We start from the raw sequence: 21,953 nt of genomic DNA, 5'->3' as shown, positions 1-21,953 counted from the left end.
AGCCTGTCTGCATACGACATGCCTTTTAAACCCGGGATAATTCTGGTTGCGCTTCTTTGCACTCTTTCTTGAGCAGCAATATCCTTTTTGTAACGAGGTGACCAGAACTGAACACAATATTCTAGGCGAGGTCTTACTAATGCATTGTAAAGTTTTAACATTACTTCCCTTGATTTAAATTCAACACTTTTCACAATATATCCGAGCATCTTGTTGGCCTTTTTTATAGCTTCCCCACATTGTCTAGATGAAGACATTTCTGAGTCAACATAAACTCCTAGGTATTTTTCATAGTTCCCTTCTTCAATTTCAGTATCTCCCATATGATATTTATAATGCATATTTTTATTGCCTGCATGCAATACTTTACACTTTTCTCTATTAAATTTCATTTGCCATGTGTCTGCCCAATTTTGAATGCTGTCTAGATCATTTTGAATGACCTTTGCTGCTGCAACAGTGTTTGCCACTCCTCCTATTTTTGTGTTGTCTGCAAATTTAACAAGTTTGCTTACTATACCAGAATCTAAATCATTAATGTAGATTAGGAATAGCAGAGGACCTAATACTGATCCCTGTGGTACACCACTGGTTACCTCACTCCATTTTGAGGTTTCTCCTCTAATCAGTACTTTCTGTTTTCTACATGTTAACCACTCCCTAATCCATGTGCATGCATTTCCTTGAATCCCTACTGCGTTCAGTTTGAGAATTAATCTTTTATGCAGGACTTTGTCAAAAGCTTTCTGGAAATCTAAATAAACCATGTTGTATGCTTTGCAATTATCCATTTTCAATGTTGCATCCTCAAAAAAATCAAGCAGGTTAGTTAGACACAATCTCCCTTTCCTAAAACCATGCTGACTGTCTCCCAGGATATTGTTACCATATAGGTAATTTTCCATTTAGATCTTATTCTAGTTTCTTTAAGTTTACATATAATAGAAGTCAGGCTTATTGGTCTGTAGTTACCTGGTTGGGTTTTGTCACCCTTTTTGTGGATCGGTATTACGTTTGCTATTTTCCAGTCTGTCGGTACAACCCCTGTGTCAAGAGACTGTTGCATGATCTTGGTTAGCGGTTTGTAAATAACTTCTTTGAGTACTATTGGGAGGATCTCATCCGGCCCAGGGGATTTGTTTATTTTAAGAGCTCCTAGTCCCTTTAACACTTCTGCCTCTGTTATGCTAAAGTTATTTAAAATTGGATAGGAACAGGTCGACATGTCGGGCATGTTGTCCGTGTCCTCCTTTGTAAAAACCTGTGAAAAGTAATCATTTAATATATTTGCTATTTTTTCTTCATCTATGATTTTGCCATTTGTGTCTCTTAAACATTTAACCTCCTCTTTGAATATTCTCTTGCTGTTATAATATTGGAAAAACATTTTGGAATTGGTTTTAGCCCCCTTAGCAATATTGATTTCTATCTCTCTCTTGGCCTTTCTAACTTCCTTTTTGACTTGTGTTTGCAGTGCCAAGTACGCTTTCTGTGTACTTTGTTTTTGGTCCCTTTTAAACGCTCTGTAAAGTGACTGTTTTCGCTGAATATTTTTTTTAATTGATCTATTAAACCATTTTGGCCATTTTGTTTTAGATTTAGATTTCTCTACTTTTGGGATGTAATTGTTTTGCGCCTCTAGTACTACATTTTTAAAAAACAGCCATCCTTTTTCTGTGGATGTTTTATCTATTTTACTCCAAACTACTTCTGTTAGTCTCGGTTTCATAGTTTGCTTTTCTAAAATTGTAAACCTTAGCTTTAGTCATTACTTTTGGGGTTTTAAAAAATATTTCAAATGAGACTATGTTGTGGTCTGAGTTTGCCAATGGCTCTCTGACCTCTGTTTTAGTTATTCTGTCTTCATTATTGACAAATTGCGTTAGGAAGCAGTCATTTGTCATTTCCACCATTTCAATTTCGTCCATCGTGCTCCCCATCAGGTTTTCCCATTTTATACGGGGGAAGTTTAAATCCCTCATTAGTATGGCTTCTCCTTTTCTACATGCATTTCGAATGTCATTCTATAAGATTATTTTGCTCAGCGTCTGAATTTGGCGGTCTATAGCATGCTCCTATTATTATGCCCTTTGAATTTGTGTCCATTATTCTGACCCATATAGATTCTGCATTGTTTTCTTTGTCCTGATTTAACACCTGGGCTTCAAGACTATTTCTTATGCATAGCACTACCCCTCCGCCTCTTCTGTCCTGCCTGTCTTTCCTATACAGTGTGTACCCACTAATATTATATTCGTCTCCATCACTCTGACACCCAAGTTTCTGTAACACCTATCACATCGTAGTTACTTGTTAGTGCAGTAGCTTCAAGTTCTAACATTTTGTTTCTCAGACTTAAAGCATTTAGATAAATACATTTAGATAAAGATAGCCTGGCTTGAAGTCATGTTGACCTGAAATGAACTGTCAAGATGACTGCATTCCTTTGTTTATGGACTTGTGAACAATCAAGGTGCATAAAAGGAAAACTTTATTTATGGAGTTTAGAATTATAAGAGACTGCACAATTTGTCAACTTTTTCTAATGGTTTTAATAATTTTTTGTGTATAGTCTAGTACATACCTCAACTTTAACTTAAAAGTTCTAAAACTAAAGGTATAGGAAACAAACAAAGAAACTGTTTTGTCTGCTGCACCAACACCACAAAAAAAAACACTATCATGATAAATCACCAAGAACATTGGCTTGAACACCCGACCCCTCCAAATTAGACCAAGCTCAGTGCTCAGCCTGATCGTGGCAAAAGGGATCCAAATTTGAAAAACTGGAAGTATGCAACTAGAAGTGCACCAAAATTGTGCTTTTGTATTACACAGGATTTTGTGCCTTTCAGAAAATACAATAAAAAAATGAAAAAGCATTTCCTTATACAGATCCATATTCTGTGTCAGTTTGTTTTTTTTCTCCAATGAAAGCCCAGGGACTGGCAAGTTTATAGGAGGCTAGGAGCAATTCATTAAAGATTGAAGATCCAGGCAGTCCTCGTGTTCACCATGCAGAGGGAGTGACAGACATGTTCGTGCATTAAAGAAAATAAAACACAAAAGTTCATTTTTTTTCTAGACTTTATTGAAACGGTGTCGTGGGCGGAGGGGAGAGAGGGTTACTTCTTCTTGGACACACCGACAGTGCGGCCTCTCCTGCCAGTGGTCTTGGTGTGCTGACCGCGCACACGCAGGCTGCGGAGAGGGAGAGAGGGGAAGTACATTTCTTTAACACACTGACTAATTGTATTCTTAACTGAATAACTTGCTTAACTGAATAAAGCTTGTTTTAAAAAAAATAATTGAAATTAAATTAAATAATCTTCACACATCTTAATTTTCTACTGGAATACCACACCGTTTTAGGTTTGCGAGATTCTTGTGTGATTTAGGAAGCTCCTCCAGTTCGAGCTATGAGAATTAAAGGGTCCCATTTATCATAGGAAGTTACGTGCAGCTTGTGTGTCTGACTTCACACTGATATCAGTCATTCTGCTTGAGGACCGACTGTGGTCACTGTCAGTCTTTGTGACATTTACCCAAATAGTACAATGTCCTTTAATAAAAGGAAACTATTTGAAAACATAACAAAGAATGTCAGAGTTTGCACTTGACAATTATTGATACTAAACAGGATCAGTATACAATTCAAGACGAAGGTCTGTATGCTTCATGAACTGTAATCCTTAGTTAAGCTGCTATACCAAGTAGCACCAGCAGCTCCACTCAGCTTGGTAGCTCATGTGACTCCAAACAGCTGTTGTATGAAATCCTCAACAATGGTATTGACGGCAGACATTGTGTGCAACAGGGTTTATTGGTCTCTTACCCCCAGAAGTGGCGCAGGCCCCTGTGAGCCCTGATCTTCTTCAGTCTCTCCAGATCCTCACGCAGCTTGTTATCCAGACCGTTCGCCAGTACCTGAGAGACAGAGAGAGAGAACAAACTCAACCCATCATCCAGAACTATAAACTTTATACATTTACTGAAGATATTTCTAGTCAGTCATTGAACTTCAAGTTTCAAGTCCAGACCCCAGAGTAGAGGCTCAGACTTTATGTAACAGCATTGCATACAATGGGTGTAGGGAGAGTGCTACGGTCTTACCCAGCTTCAGTGAGTGCATATTCCAATGCAATATGAAGACTAACCTTTTATGGTTTACACTTCAAATGTTCTTGCTTTAAAAATATCCAGCGACCATTTCATTCAACATAATACTGAGAATAGGGTTTCCAGTAAAGCATTCAGAATCTATTTTTGTCTGCTGTCAGTATAACTCAGACAATGTTCTATTTCACTGAAATTAAAGTCTATTACTGCTGTAGTCCGTTTACTCTCTGGACATGTACTATTGTAATACTTTTGGAAGGTTACAAGAATACAACTCAGTGAAATCTCAGGAGTGTGGAATTCATATCGCCCAGCGAGGTTGTCCGAGGAGCAACCAGCTTTCCTGTTCCACTTTGCCTGTTGGACACACACAGGTTTTGTTGCTTTTTTCTCGCTACGTTTGTACTTCCTATGATGAAACACTCCGGGTAGATTTCTAGAGAGCCATGCAAGTTTCTGAAAACTCTGAATTGCGGAAGTGTAGCACATTCAGAAATACACACCTCTAAACTTCAAACCAAAACTATAGTCTTCAATATATATCCCTTTAATTCTCAAACACAGTAAAACAAACATACTTCAATGAATACAACGATACTGACCAATTTACATTGCTTTTGTCTACAGTAGCAGCCCAGTAAAGTTTGGCTAAACATTGAACGCAGTTACAAAAAGCTTCTACATATAAACTTCACTATAACGATCCCCCCTTTAACAATCCCAACATCAAGAACCCAAGCGATCACTTACAGGATCCAACCAGGCACAACAATCTCAGTGCGGACTGACACTGAACTTCTCCAGTGTGAATGTGTTATTCTCCCAGTGAAAACGAACACCATGGCTGACTCATATCCATCATTCAAATGCCATTTTGCAAACTTTAAGCGATTGTCCTTGTGATGTTTTCCTAAGAGTGGCTTTTTACTTGGCCTGTGACCATTGAGACCTTCACCATGCAATACCCGACGTATGGTTGAAATGGAAACCCCAGTCCCACTTGCAGCCAATTCACTTTGAATATCTTTGGCAGTCAATCTCAGATTGTTATTAACCTTCCTCATAATTCTTATTCTTGTTCTTGGTGAAAGAACCTTCTTTCTTCCAGATTGAGGGAGCATTGTGACAGTGCCATGAGTCTTGTACTTCTTGATAATAGAAACAATAGTTGAAATTGGGATACTCAAATGCTTGGAAATCTTCTTGTATCCTTCTCCAGGTTTTACGACAATAAATAATTAATTTTCTGCCTAAAGTCTTCAGATAGCTCTCTACATTTTCCCACATTGACTTATTGGTAATGACAGCAATCATCCTATGCTCAACCCTTTTATACTCTAAGAATGTTCACCTACAATCTAGCATTTTCTAGAATTAGGTTCTGCATTATCATTAATTTCTAGCACCTTGTAGACAATACTATCATACCATCAAAGGGTATGAATACTTTTGTATTTTCCTCATCTCAAAAGCAAAACTTTTGCTACAAAAGATTTTTCCTAAATTCTTTGAGAAATTTCTAGAAATTATAAATTTCCGTTGTAAACCTTTGACTAACTGTATATACAGGGTTAGAAACTCCCGCTTGCCCGAGGTGAATTCAATCTGATGAGGACTAGATGATGTCTGTCTCAGGAGTCCTCTGCGCGAGTACTTAAAACAAATCTACACATATACTCTCACGTTCAGTCTTGCGTTAAATGCTATGGGTGTAGCAGTGGTGAATACGCATTCACAAATAATGCTTAGAAAACAGACACTCTGAACTGCAACCTCCCTTCATCTCCCCTGAAATGCCAACCCCACTGAATGACGTTTTACATTTGTGTTCTCCCTCTGCGCGGGATGTGAAGTTTATCGTTTGAATTTATTGAAACACGTTGCATCTTTTGAAGTAAGTGTAGTCATTTTACAGAAACAAAAATGAAAACTAATAAACAAACAATTACCATAGTGAACATTATCGTAGTATGTTGCTTAACCCTTTGCGGTCCATTGTCGGACTGGGTCCGACATTGCAATTATTCCTCACAGGTCCTTTGTCGGACTGGGTCCGACATCATTATAGCAACGCAATAAACGGGTGTTTAGTCGTTTTTTCTCCGGAAAAAGCCAAGAAAACCATTCAATTGCCGAGTGGGAGCGACAGGAGCCGAGACAAATCGAGGAAAAAAAAAAAAAAAAAGGCGTATCTCATGAATAGTCATACATGGTATCAGGTATCAGATAACGGGGCGGTCATAGTAAACAAGCTGGCTGAGTGCATCAGCGCACTGAGACTATCATGGACATTTGCAGAGCTTTTTTCAGATGTTATAGTAATAAAATAATGACTTGGATCGCATTATTGAGGAGTTTGGTGATAAAACGAGTGATCAGGAGATGATCGATCGGTATGTACGACTATTATTATTATTATTTATTTCTTACATAGTTGATCGCTATAGCAAACGAAAGGGTGGGGCGGGGCTGGAGATGCCTAGTGAGTGCTTTGTTGATATGCAGGGCCATTTAAACCCATTTGACTGTGAAAAAAAAACACTTTTAAACAGCGCGTATAAAATTAACTGCGCGTGTGAAAATTAATTAGACCTGGCGTGCCTGACGCGCGATTAATAAATGGACCGCAAAGGGTTAAAACATAATAACACAATATATTCATAATAAAAGTTGAGTTCTTATCTATAAACAGTAACACATTTAAAGCTTGGGACTTGCTGTCTGTAGCTTGGTGTTTACATTATCGGCAGCATATTTTAAGTGATTGAAAGCTGAAATTACTTTAAAACACATTTCTATACCAATACAGTACTGGTAAGCGATCAGTTTGTTTGAAAACCAGGCTTTAATAACGGGTAAGTGCACAGGCGGTGATTCTGTGAGCACTCCGGGGCTCAACCACCAATGGGGGAAAATAAGGTCCCGCACAGTGCAAACAAATCACCTGTTCTGTCAAATTACACTGTGGATGCTTCACAAGCACAACTGTTATTGCAGCGTTTAAAAATATAAAATCCATTTATACAAAGTCTCCCAGCTTTCGTGAAAAGATCTGCGTTTCCCTCGTTTTTCTTTTGTATTTGTTAGGCTCTCATTAGCATCTATAGTAGATTCAGCATCCATCAGTTTTGGCAGATTCTACTGTACTTGCTGAAGCAGTTTTCTCCCACTGCTAATTAAAACAATAAAATGAAATAGCCACCTAACAATTTCATCCCAAGGGCTACAGCGAAACATACTGTCTTTAAATTGGGACTTTAGTGAAGACTGCATGTGTACGTTAATTATTGTAGATAGTAATTCATAGCCAGCCAGGATTTTTGTAAATAGCAACACATGTAATGTACAATAAGGCCCTGTCCACACTACATAACCGATCTGGAGAACCGTACTCGAAACCGCTCTAATTAATCCAGCTGAAAGCGTTCACACTGAAGTACCGTTTCATGTTTAGTCAGGCTTAATGCGTCCACACACCATTAGAATAGTTCAGTTACAATTCCCAGCAGCGCAACGAACCGTGGAAATTAATACGACAGTATCCCACCATGCACTGTATTTTATTTTAAAATAATGTGTTATCCCCCTTATTAACAGAGGTCCATATTGCATAAATGAAATATAACAAGTATTGCAGAAAAAGTAAATCCGAACACACACACACACAAGTAGGGCTTGAAGTTTTCAGGTTTTATTTTTAATCAGGTGAATCCCTTTAAACAAATTGAGCGGCTTCTGTTTTATAATTAAACAGAGAAAAAGCTGTTAATTACAAAACCATCTTTGTTTTTACCTTCATATCTTGCCTGAGCCTAATTCTGGTCCTCTTAATTTTATTTCAAACAGAGCTGACAAATTATGTGATTTGTTCATCCCCGATCCTACTTATTATTATTATTATTATTATTTATTTATTTATTTATTAGCAGACGCCCTTATCCAGCATTTCATTTTTGCAGTCGCCTAATTTAACGTTGTGTTTTTGTTATTTTCCCCACTAGTTTAACAGGGATGTCCTGACTGATTTTTTTGAAGCATAAAAATGAATACCCAGTGCGGAGTGCACACTCATAGCAAGTCCTTCAGGCGCCTGCTCTGAGTATTTCACCAAACATACCACAACACATTTTGGGATATTGGAGGATACACAAAAAAATGTAGTTCGGTATTACAGCGTCCACACTTCTGATAAACCACACTACCTGATGCGATCTAATTAGAACCGGACTCGAGATACCTCCTGAGGTGGTCTCGAGTACGGTATTAAATGCTGCGTAGTGTGGACGCAAACCGTATTTAGCACTTTTAACCCTTTGCGGTCCATTGTCGGACTGGGTCCGACATTGCAATTATTCCTCTCAGGTCCTTTGTCGGACTGGGTCCGACATCATTATAGCAACGCAATAAACAGGTGTTTAGTCGTTTTTTCTCCGGAAAAAGCCGAGAAAACCATTCAGTTGCCGAGTGGGAGCGACAGGAGCAGAGACAAGTCGATACAAAAGAAAAAAAAAAAGGCGTATCTCATGAATAGTCATACATGGCCCTGGTATCAGATAACGGGGCGGTCATAAGTAAACAAGCTGGCAGATAGTGCGTCAGCGCACAGAGACTATCACGGACATTTGCAGAGCTTTTTTGAAATGTTATAGTAATAAAATAATGACTTGGATCGCATTATTGAGGAGTTTGGTGATAAAGCGAGTGATCAGGAGATGATTGATCGGTATGTACGACTATTATTATTATTATTTATTTCTTACATAGGTGAAAGCGATAGCGAACGAAAGGGTGGGGCGGGGCTGGAGATGCCTAGTGAGTGCTTTGTTGATATGCAGGGCCATTTAAACCCGTTTGACTGAAAAAAAATACTTTTAAACAGCGCGTATAAAATTAACTGCACGTGTGAAAATTAATTAGACCTGGCGTGCCTGACGCGCAGTTAATAAATGGACCGCAAAGGGTTAAGCCGTCTTAAATGCAACTAATACGGTTTAAAGGCATAGTGTGGACAGGGCCTAAAATAAACATTACTTTTTTTACACTGTGTCATCGGTGTGAATTTCAGGCGGAGCTTCATGGTCGGCAAGGTGACACAGCTGAGAGAATTTTTTCCTGTCATCCCTTCTGGTGCTGTCAGTGTCAGTTTCTCAGCACACAGTACAGTTAGTCGCTCAGTAACGATGTGCAAACAGGAGACTGACCCATCTGTATGCGCGTTTACAAGGGTGCTTTGTTAAAAAAAAAAAAAAATGTAAATCTAAACAGATATAATTAGGCAAAGTGTAACAGGAAAACTTCCTGTCCCGGGCGTGGTGCGATATGATTGAGGGCAGGTAAAATAAATGAAAGGAAATGGACTTCTAAAATAGCGTGATGCATCTACTGACATTTGACCTGCAAGGCAGAGGAATCGGAATGAGAAACCCAGAGGAAGAGAGAGGCAGGGTTGGGTTACCTGGCTGTATTTGCCGTCCTTCACGTCCTTCTGTCTGTTGAGGAACCAGTCGGGGATCTTGTACTGCCTGGGGTTCTGCATGATCGTGATTACACGCTCAACCTGCAGACACACACACGAGAGAGGGAGTGAGAGGCTGTTTCGGACCCAGTACTGCTGGTAAACCTGGTAAAACACATTTAGCACAGCGCTCTGATGAAGAGTATGTTGCAATTAATACACTTGTGCTTTGGGATTATTGCCGTCTTCTTCCTTTCTGTGGTTTTGCTGCTGGAAGGTATCTAACAAACATTTTCCCAGGACATAGCACCCCTACTTTGCAGTAAGTTGGGAAACAGTCTTTAGTGCTGGTATATACAGGTTTATCTCTTTCTATCTACACACACACACTCCATATCCCTTCGAATTTAAGACGCACTTTCTAAACCATTTTCTTCTTCTCAAATGTCCTGCATCTTAAATTAGAGTACAGTGATGCGGGTATTAAAATAGGCAACAAAAAATGTGACTCCAAGTGCACAATGAGCAACGTGACACTGCCGAAAAAAAGATGAAGAAACGTTACTGCCCGATCTCAAATCATCCATGACATACAGGCAGCCACTTTCAATTTGAACTGAGGCTGGATCTTTGGAAATACATATTTATCTGTTATTTTTTCCTCAAATTGAGGGTGGGAAATTTGGGCTGTGTCTTAAATTCGAGGGTGTCTTAAATTCAAAGGAATGCAGTACATTTGGAGGGGCATTGCTGCATGGCCGCAGTTAATCTAGAGCCCTGCATTCCATGACCCCAAAACATGCTACAATTATCCAGCTAATCCTCATCCTCACCTCACTCAGCTCTCATCTCCCTTCCCTGTCTCACCTCATCCTCACTCAGCTCTCATCTCCCCTCCCTCCCCGTCTCACCTCATCCTCACTCAGCTCTCATCTCCCCTCCCTCCCCGTCTCACCTCATCCTCACTCAGCTCTCATCTCCCCTCCCTCCCCGTCTCACCTCATCCTCACTCAGCTCTCATCTCCCCTCCCTCCCCGTCTCACCTCATCCTCACTCAGCTCTCATCTCCCCTCCCTCCCTGTCTCACCTCATCCTCACTCAGCTCTCATCTCCCCTCCCTCCGCATCTCACCTCATCCTCACTCAGCTCTCATCTCCCCTCCCTCCCCGTCTCACCTCATCCTCACTCAGCTCTCACCTCCCCTCCCTCCCCGTCTCACCTCATCCTCACTCAGCTCTCATCTCCCCTCCCCCCCGTCTCACCTCATCCTCACTCAGCTCTCATCTCCCCTCCCCCCCCCCCGTCTCACCTCATCCTCACTCGGCTCTCATCTCCCCTCCCTCCGCATCTCACCTCATCCTCACTCAGCTCTCACCTCCCCTCCCTCCCCGTCTCACCTCATCCTCACTCAGCTCTCACCTCCCCTCCCTCCCCGTCTCACCTCATCCTCTCTCAGCTCTCATCTCCCCTCCCCCCCGTCTCACCTCATCCTCACTCAGCTCTCATCTCCCCTCCCTCCCCGTCTCACCTCATCCTCTCTCAGCTCTCATCTCCCCTCCCTCCCCGTCTCACCTCATCCTCACTCAGCTCTCATCTCCCCTCCCTCCCCGTCTCACCTCATCCTCACTCAGTTCTCCGGCTCGCTTGCTCAGGTCAATATCGGCCTTCCTCAGCACCACATGAGCGTAACGCCTTCCCACACCCTGAAAGAGAGGAGGAAACACAGGGTTAAATACTGAACCCACACAACATCATATATTAGACAAGTATCTCAGACACATTGACAATTGCCCTTCAACCCCCTTGTATAGTCGTTGTATATATTTTTCTACTCCAATGGAAGTTGGTTTCTAACAGTACAGTAGTCTCCGTGTATAGGAACACCTCCTAAGAGAACACTTCTCCTAAGGCAACACCCTTGTGGTGAAACTGATTTTCCCCATTGTAAATGCTTCGGGCGAAAAGAACAGGAACTTCGCTTAAAAGAAGACCTCCTTGGCACTGATAGCGATTTGTTCACAACGGATACAGTACTGTTTTGTAACCTGATATATCAAACTTAAATTCAAATGGTTTATTCAGTCTTTTCAAATGTTGACTTGTCATCACACTGACTGGTTTATTAAATCTTTCCAGAACCGCCTTCATCTCATTGACTTGTTTTGTATTCTGATTTCCACGAGTGCACCTCATCTCTACAAAATGGCATGTAAACAAACAGCGAAACGCACCGCTGTTTCTACAAAAAATTGCTAATTGTTCGAGCTCCTGATAAAAACCTGAATCAGTCAGTCGCCGAGCAATTTGTTTCCCGTTCTGGTGAGTTACTTCTCCATTCTGTTAAATAATGTGCATGTCTTGTATATTGCTGCTGCATTTTGTAACGTGTAGGGGTGCTGTGTACATTTAGTTTATTAATGTTAAGCTAACCCTCAGTAACAGCCATTATTTTTGCATCTGCCATCGTGATAGAAACACACCCGCCAGCTAATTTCAAAGTACATGTGATTTAAGCTTTTTGACCGTGTTGTTAGTTTGTCTGTTACTTTATTATTAGTTTATTAACAATGCCTGTTTTGCTTTTACTTGTTCAGTTCATTTCATATGTTGAGGCACGTGCGTCATGACAAGTAATACATATTTATTGATCAACTCGTATTGTGTCTGGTGGCTAACTACCTTGTTGAACACTTCGCTTGTTTTCCGAGGGAGGTTCTTAGTCAGAGGCTACTGTATTATTATTGCTTCCAGTACTTTCACAATATCATTTTGTAGTTTCTTTGATTATGTGATGTTAAATAAAAAAGGTTTAAAATTAAGTTTATATAGTTTTTTTTTATTTATTTATTTTTTTAAATTGGCTCAATTCTAAAATTGTAGATGTGCAAAACTTTTGGCCAATCAATTATACTGTGTTTGTGGCTTTATGGTGGTTAAATTCTAATGGAATTACATTGACTTGTACATCTGAACAGGACACTGTCCCTCTGTAGCTTTAATGAAAATAAACTGGAAGAATGCACTCAGCTAACACAGACACCATTTTATAGTGGTGTCAAACTGAACAGCACTGTGTTTCACTACCTTGATGGCGGTGATGGCGAAGGCGATTTTGCGTCGCCCATCTATGTTGGTGTTGAGAACACGGAGAATGTGCTGGAACTTTTCTGGGATTACGAGTGACTGCAGAGAAAAAGGAGAGAGAAAGGAGGGTTACTGACAGGGAACTGCAAACAGATCAACACAGTACCATATGAAACGAGTTTATGCATCTCACAGCCTGGTCATCCTTTTAAACTCATAACAGAGCCATCCCGAGCCATTCCTGATGTTCCAGTGGGCCTTCAGTGTATTCAGTGTGTAAACTGGAGCTCCCAATGTGAGACCTGAACCAATCACTGAAATCAGACTCGATTTACTGACATACTTCAGAATTAAAACTCTAATAATCCTAAAGAAGCTTCTCAATTTGATTTCATTTGTCCAGTTAAAAAAAAAAAAAATCTCCTGGATAATGTTGTTCCTCAAATTGTACTCAGTACTTCAGTTTCTTTGACAACTAACAAAAGCAAAACGACTAATTCCAAGATGAAGTTGCTGAATAATTAGTGTAGGGAATGTTAGTTATCTTTCTGGCCATGTACACTGTAGATCCAAACAGGACAGCTTTACAATACACAATTCCGAATCTATTCCACGTTCTGTTCAGTTATACGTTGATATTTAAACTTCACAAGCCATAAATTAAATACATGCACTACACACTCAGTTTAAAACGTCGTAAGAACATTAACGAGTCGTACAACACGACTATCAAATGAGAATACACCGGTACAAACACAGAGCTCAATATCACCTCGAGAGTCTACAACACGACTATCAAATGAGAATACACCGGTACAAACACAGAGCTCAATATCACCTCGAGAGTCTACAACACGACTATCAAATGAGAATACACCGGTACAAAGACAGAGCTCAGAATCACCTCGAGAGTCTACAACACGACTATCAAATGTGAATACACCGGTACAAACACAGAGCTCAGAATCACCTCGAGAGTCTACAACACAACTATCAAATGAGAATACACCGGTACAAACACAGAGCTCAATATCACCTCGAGAGTCTACAACACGACTATCAAATGAGAATACACCGGTACAAACACAGAGCTCAATATCACCTCGAGAGTCTACAACACGACTATCAAATGAGAATACACCGGTACAAACACAGAGCTCAATATCACCTCGAGAGTCTACAACACGACTATCAAATGAGAATACACCGGTACAAACACAGAGCTCAATATCACCTCGAGAGTCTACAACACGACTATCAAATGAGAATACACCGGTACAAACACAGAGCTCAATATCACCTCGAGAGTCTACAACACGACTATCAAATGAGAATACACCGGTACAAACACAGAGCTCAATATCACCTCGAGAGTCTACAACACGACTATCAAATGAGAATACACCGGTACAAACACAGAGCTCAATATCACCTCGAGAGTCTACAACACGACTATCAAATGAGAATACACCGGTACAAACACAGAGCTCAATATCACCTCGAGAGTCTACAACACGACTATCAAATGAGAATACACCGGTACAAACACAGAGCTCAATATCACCTCGAGAGTCTACAACACGACTATCAAATGAGAATACACCGGTACAAACACAGAGCTCAATATCACCTCGAGAGTCTACAACACGACTATCAAATGAGAATACACCGGTACAAACACAGAGCTCAATATCACCTCGAGAGTCTACAACACGACTATCAAATGAGAATACACCGGTACAAACACAGAGCTCAATATCACCTCGAGAGTCTACAACACGACTATCAAATGAGAATACACCGGTACAAACACAGAGCTCAATATCACCTCGAGAGTCTACAACACGACTATCAAATGAGAATACACCGGTACAAACACAGAGCTCAATATCACCTCGAGAGTCTACAACACGACTATCAAATGAGAATACACCGGTACAAACACAGAGCTCAATATCACCTCGAGAGTCTACAACACGACTATCAAATGAGAATACACCGGTACAAACACAGAGCTCAATATCACCTCGAGAGTCTACAACACGACTATCAAATGAGAATACACCGGTACAAACACAGAGCTCAATATCACCTCGAGAGTCTACAACACGACTATCAAATGAGAATACACCGGTACAAACACAGAGCTCAATATCACCTCGAGAGTCTACAACACGACTATCAAATGAGAATACACCGGTACAAACACAGAGCTCAATATCACCTCGAGAGTCTACAACACGACTATCAAATGAGAATACACCGGTACAAACACAGAGCTCAATATCACCTCGAGAGTCTACAACACGACTATCAAATGAGAATACACCGGTACAAACACAGAGCTCAGAATCACCTCGAGAGTCTACAACACGACTATCAAATGAGAATACACCGGTACAAACACAGAGTTCAATATCACCTCGAGAGTCTACAACACGACTATCAAATGAGAATACACCGGTACAAACACAGAGTTCAATATCACCTCGAGAGTCTACAACACGACTATCAAATGAGAATACACCGGTACAAACACAGAGCTCAATATCACCTCGAGAGTCTACAACACGACTATCAAATGAGAATACACCGGTACAAACACAGAGCTCAATATCACCTCGAGAGTCTACAACACGACTATCAAATGAGAATACACCGGTACAAACACAGAGCTCAATATCACCTCGAGAGTCTACAACACGACTATCAAATGAGAATACACCGGTACAAACACAGAGCTCAGAATCACCTCGAGAGTCTACAACACGACTATCAAATGAGAATACACCGGTACAAACACAGAGCTCAATATCACCTCGAGAGTCTACAACACGACTATCAAATGAGAATACACCGGTACAAACACAGAGCTCAATATCACCTCGAGAGTCTACAACACGACTATCAAATGAGAATACACCGGTACAAACACAGAGCTCAATATCACCTCGAGAGTCTACAACACGACTATCAAATGAGAATACACCGGTACAAAGACAGAGCTCAGAATCACCTCGAGAGTCTACAACACGACTATCAAATGAGAATACACCGGTACAAACACAGAGCTCAATATCACCTCGAGAGTCTACAACACGACTATCAAATGAGAATACACCGGTACAAACACAGAGCTCAGAATCACCTCGAGAGTCTACAACACGACTATCAAATGAGAATACACCGGTACAAACACAGAGCTCAATATCACCTCGAGAGTCTACAACACGACTATCAAATGAGAATACACCGGTACAAACACAGAGCTCAGAATCACCTCGAGAGTCTACAACACGACTATCAAATGAGAATACACCGGTACAAACACAGAGTTCAATATCACCTCGAGAGTCTACAACACGACTATCAAATGAGAATACACCGGTACAAACACAGAGCTCAATATCACCTCGAGAGTCTACAACACGACTATCAAATGAGAATACACCGGTACAAACACAGAGCTCAATATCACCTCGAGAGTCTACAACACGACTATCAAATGAGAATACACCGGTACAAACACAGAGCTCAATATCACCTCGAGAGTCTACAACACGACTATCAAATGAGAATACACCGGTACAAACACAGAGTTCAATATCACCTCGAGAGTCTACAACACGACTATCAAATGAGAATACACCGGTACAAACACAGAGCTCAGAATCACCTCGAGAGTCTACAACACGACTATCAAATGAGAATACACCGGTACAAACACAGAGCTCAATATCACCTCGAGAGTCTACAACACGACTATCAAATGAGAATACACCGGTACAAACACAGAGCTCAATATCACCTCGAGAGTCTACAACACGACTATCAAATGAGAATACACCGGTACAAACACAGAGCTCAATATCACCTCGAGAGTCTACAACACGACTATCAAATGAGAATACACCGGTACAAACACAGAGCTCAATATCACCTCGAGAGTCTACAACACGACTATCAAATGAGAATACACCGGTACAAACACAGAGCTCAATATCACCTCGAGAGTCTACAACACGACTATCAAATGAGAATACACCGGTACAAACACAGAGCTCAATATCACCTCGAGAGTCTACAACACGACTATCAAATGAGAAAACACCGGTACAAACACAGAGCTCAATATCACCTCGAGAGTCTACAACACGACTATCAAATGAGAATACACCGGTACAAACACAGAGCTCAATATCACCTCGAGAGTCTACAACACGACTATCAAATGAGAATACACCGGTACAAACACAGAGCTCGGTATCGAGAGTCGTGGCCGCGCATCTTCCCTCGTACAGCAGCGGCCACATTCAATCCAAACACAGTCACTTGATTCTCGTTTTAAACACGAGATATCGAAATGCTACCGCATGCACTCGCACTATACAAACACAACCAGTATTGAGGTAACAGGACATCTCATGAGGGATAAACGAAAAGCTAGAATGTCTAACATACATACATACCGAGAGGAAGCGATACAACAGCAGAACAGATGCCGTTGCCGAAATAACCACTTCAGTGTAAATGCCACACACAGCACAGCGCATTAATGAGTGAAACACATCGCTCGTGTATTATAGCTGCAGACAGAGCTCTGTACAGACACATGGCGTGAGAACTTCGCGGCCTTTTAACGTGTCAGATTGTTGCACTGTCGTATCAAACAAGCCATCAACGTGCACCACTGTTTGCGCTCATTATTACATGCAATTAAAGTAGCTCATTACTTTGCACAGACACATGACATTCATTTCACTTTAAACACACAAGGCGACTGCACTTAAACTGGAAAACAAAACAGCTCCGCGCGTAGGAGGTAACGCTTTCAACAATAACCCGCATCTTGTTCCATCAATAACGGACTAGTCCATTAAGTGTATCCCTTCGGTGGCCCGTTTACAGGTTTCTGTGGCGCCCTGTCCAGTTTTAACTGCGATGTTTACAGATTAATTTCAGTAGCTTTTTTCACCAGCGAAAAATTCCTCACCATCTTTCCTGCCTGTCCCGTCTAAAAGAGGAAGTGAAGACGTTCTCGCGAGACTTTAACACATACGAGAGGGGGCGACTTCCGTTCAAAACTCGTCCGACGGGGGGAAAAAAGCATAATCTATATAATATTCCTTTTTTAAAGTAACACCGCATTTGATATTATATACATTAAACGGCTAACTGTTCTTTGTGTTATTCATTCTAGCATTGACTAGTAGTTAGTTAGTAGAATTATCTGGATAGTTCTACCACCTTTGTTGGGCTGGACAATCTTAATAAAACATTTCCTTCTTTCAATCCTTTAAGACTATGCTCAACAGAAAATAGAGTACAGTATCAATTGAATGATATATTGTACTAGCACGTAGTACCGAACTGAACCGTGCTGGCTTTGAGATATTGTACTGGCACACAGTACTGAACTGTGCTGGCTTTGAGATATTGTACTGGCACATAGTACTGAACTGTGCTGGGTTTGAGATATTGTACTGGCACATAGTACTGAACTGTGCTGGCTTTGAGATATTGTACTGGCACATAGTACTGAACCGTGCTGGGTTTGAGGTATTGTACTGGCACATAGTACTGAACTGTGCTGGGTTTGAGATATTGTACTGGCACATAGTACTGAACTGTGCTGGGTTTGAGATATTGTACTGGCACATAGTACTGAACTGTGCTGGCTTTGAGATATTGTACTGGCACATCGTACTGAACTGTGCTGGGTTTGAGATATTGTACTGGCACACAGTACTGAACTGTGCTGGGTTTGAGATATTGTACTGGCACACAGTACTGAACTGTGCTGGCTTTGAGATATTGTACTGGCACATCGTACTGAACTGTGCTGGGTTTGAGATATTGTACTGGCACACAGTACTGAACTGTGCTGGCTTTGAGATATTGTACTGGCACATAGTACTGAACTGTGCTGGCTTTGAGATATTGTACTGGCACATCGTACTGAACTGTGCTGGGTTTGAGATATTGTACTGGCACACAGTACTGAACTGTGCTGGCTTTGAGATATTGTACTGGCACATAGTACTGAACTGTGCTGGCTTTGAGGTATTGTACTGGCACATAGTACTGAACTGTGCTGGGTTTGAGATATTGTACTGGCACATAGTACTGAACTGTGCTGGCTTTGAGATATTGTACTGGCACATAGTACTGAACTGTGCTGGGTTTGAGATATTGTACTGGCACATAGTACTGAACTGTGCTGGCTTTGAGATATTGTACTGGCACATAGTACTGAACTGTGCTGGGTTTGAGATATTGTTTTTAAGATGAACAATACAAATGTATTTTATATTTTATTTAAACCCTTTTTATTTTAAACTCTACATTCGATATATATATATATATATATATATATATATATATATATATATATATATATATATATATATATATATATTACACACATAATATATATTATGTAATGTGTATTAGTATTGTATAATAATAATACAATACTTTATATAGAATTGCAAATGTATATTTATATTCTGGCTGTGTAAAATGTGTTATTTGTGCATGGTAAATTTAAAAATAAAACCAATACAATACAATGTACACAAGGTTCACATGTTTCAATATGAATAACGTGGACGCACGTGATTACGGGAGGCACGTACTACCGCAAAGCCCACTGGGAATGGTAGTCTTCTCAGCTGTCTTTTCCAGATTAGCATTAGGGAACAATTCGCCACCGCTACGAGACCCTGGATTATATATATTTTATATATCTCGCATGTTGTCACGAAAAATAAACTGCACGATGAAACGATAGAAACAGCGAACAAGCCGAGGCGAGGGAGGGGTGAAGTGAGATACGTCATCTTTGCTCTAGCAGCATCAGGTGCTTACCCGGATGTTGACAACAATGGCGGCGGCAGTGGGTTTTGCTTCTCCTCTAAATGATACTAATAATGAAAACACTGGCGCAGGAGTCATGGCATCTTTACAGGACGAGGTATGTCTGCCAGGTACACGATATCTGAAGCTGCTAGCTAGTCGTATGTATGTAGCGAGACATATATTCAGTACAAGTTAACGATTACTATCACTACAACTATACAAGCACCTAACATTCATCTTTTTCAGTATACACTAAAAAATAAAGCGATGATTTTAATAGCATTGCAACAGCCCTGTCGGTGCGTGTATTGGGTTTCGAGAATAATAGTTCTGAAACTATAATGTCGTTCATGTCTGTCAGAAATGTAAATGAATGCTGTGAGGGGTAGGAGAGGGTGTGTGCGGTTAATATCTGTGTTAGGAATGGTTTGTGTAGTGACTGTACTGAGCGAATTGTACAAAGTTGTTTACTTATTTATATAATTTATTTTTTGTTGTTTTTGTTTTTTTCGAAGTCTTGGCAGAGTTACACCTCTACCACATAGAGTTCACGTTCTTTATAAATAATAATAATAATAATAATAATAATAAAGCATTCGTAATCAAAATGATAATAATATAGACATGATAATATAATCACCATACGTTTCAGTGACAAATATCTCCCACTTGAAAGGTCCACATCTACAAAGCAAGTAAAGCCACAGAAGAAAAACACAGTTTAACTAAATAACAACTAGCTATTGATTCAGATTAGTTGCTACCATATTCAGCTGCTTAAAATACAACAACTTAAGACACTAAAGTCTTAAGTTGTCTAAACTTATGTTAGTACAGTAGTCTCCGGCTAAGAGAACCCCCCTCGGGAAGCAAGCCAAGCAATATTTATTTTATATAGCGCCTTTCATAGTGGACCACCATCACAAAGCGCTTTACAAGATAGTGAGGAACAATGCATAATACATTAAATACAGTGAAATACAGGGCATAGTACATTAAACACAAATGACCACCAGAATCAATTAATCAATCAATAAATATGCATTGTCATGACGCACGTGCATCAACACATGAAATGAACAGAACAAGTAAGAGAAAAGCAATAGGCAAGCTTATATTAATAAACTAGAATAATAAAGTAACAGACAAACTAATGTTAATAAACTGTCAAACTAGATTAACACAGCACCCCTACACATGTTAAAAAAATGCAGCAGCAGCTCTAGATTAATTATGAATGCATGTACAGGATCAATATTCAAGACAAGCACAACATTTAACAGAATGGTGAAGCAACTCACAGGACGGGAAACACAAATTGCTCGGCGACTTGTGCGATTCAGGTTTTTTACAGGAGCTCAAACAATTTTCAACTTTTTGTTGCAAGAGAAACACTACTGCAATCAAGTAAGCAGCAGTACATTTCATTTTTAATTCCTTAAATGTTTTTTTTTCCCCCTCAGGAGTACACGTCCTAATTACAGTCCAAAGTATTTACATGCGCTCTGCTGTCACCGTTCTTAAAATGAGCAGTTTGAGAAATACTCAGTTTCCCCTGCAGCAGCTGACCCTGCTTTAGTACAAAACCCACGCTGCATTAGTGTTTTTCAATATGGCAACATCTTAAATTACCGTGCCTGCTTCTTAGAACATAAGAACATAAGAAAGTTTACAAACGAGAGGAGGCCATTCAGCCCATCTTGCTTGTTTGGTTGTTAGTAGCTTATTGATCCCAGAATCTCATCAAGCAGCTTCTTGAAGGATCCCAAGATGTCAGCTTCAACAACATTACTGGGGAGTTGGTTCCAGACCCTCACAATTCTCTGTGTAAAAAAGTGCCTCCTAGTTTCTGTTCTGAATGCCCCTTTATCTAATCTCCATTTGTGACCCCTGGTCCTTGTTTCTTTTTTCAGGTCAAAAAAGTCCCCTGGGTCGACATTGTCTATACTTTTTAGGATTTTGAATGTTTGAATCAGATCGACGCATAGTCTTCTTTGTTCAAGACTGAATAGATTCAATTCTTTTAGCCTGTCTGCATACGACATGCCTTTTAAACCCGGGATCATTCTGGTTGCTCTTCTTTGCACTCTTTCTAGAGCAGCAATATCCTTTTTGTAACGAGGTGACCCGAACTGAACACAATATTCTATATGAGGTCTTACTAATGCATTGTGAAGTTTTAACATTACTTCCCTTGATTTAAATTCAACACTTCTCACAATATATCCGAGCATCTTGTTGGCCTTTTTATAGCTTCCCCACATTGTCTAGATGAAGACATTTCTGAGTCAACATAAACTCCTAGGTCTCTTTCATAGATTCCTTCTTCAATTTCAGTATCTCCCATATGATATTTATAATGCACATTTATATTGCCTGTATGCAGTATCTACACATTTCTCTATTAAATGTCATTTGCCATGTGTCTGCCCAG

The 21,953-nt window shown here is 40.2% G+C and overlaps 2 protein-coding genes across 2 annotated transcripts in view; one reads left to right on the top strand and one right to left on the bottom strand.

Annotated features, from left to right (window-relative positions):
• Positions 1-3,069: 3,069 nt before the first annotated feature.
• On the bottom strand, positions 3,070-17,765 carry LOC117433761 (small ribosomal subunit protein uS13). The gene is made up of 6 exons (XM_034909499.2): positions 17,652-17,765; positions 12,659-12,757; positions 11,191-11,277; positions 9,575-9,676; positions 3,836-3,927; positions 3,070-3,201 (listed from the first exon to the last, which is right to left on the bottom strand). The coding sequence occupies exons 1-6, from the start codon at positions 17,652-17,654 to the stop codon at positions 3,126-3,128; spliced, it is 459 nt and encodes a 152-aa protein (XP_034765390.1). The 5' UTR covers positions 17,655-17,765; the 3' UTR covers positions 3,070-3,125.
• A 1,548-nt stretch (positions 17,766-19,313) lies between these two features.
• LOC117434040 (vacuolar protein sorting-associated protein 52 homolog) overlaps positions 19,314-21,953 on the top strand; it is a 42,317-nt gene continuing 39,677 nt past the window's right edge. Inside the window, exon 1 of the mRNA XM_059019617.1 lies at positions 19,314-19,634. Coding sequence (XP_058875600.1) covers positions 19,533-19,634 — 102 coding nt within the window. The 5' untranslated portion in view covers positions 19,314-19,532. The remainder of the gene's footprint in view (positions 19,635-21,953) is intronic.

Source organism: Acipenser ruthenus, unplaced genomic scaffold (assembly GCF_902713425.1).
Source record: "Acipenser ruthenus unplaced genomic scaffold, fAciRut3.2 maternal haplotype, whole genome shotgun sequence".
Taxonomy (NCBI): Eukaryota; Metazoa; Chordata; class Actinopteri; order Acipenseriformes; family Acipenseridae; genus Acipenser; species Acipenser ruthenus.
Note: the sequence above shows the minus strand (reverse complement) of the source record. Positions and strands in the feature narration are given on the sequence as shown.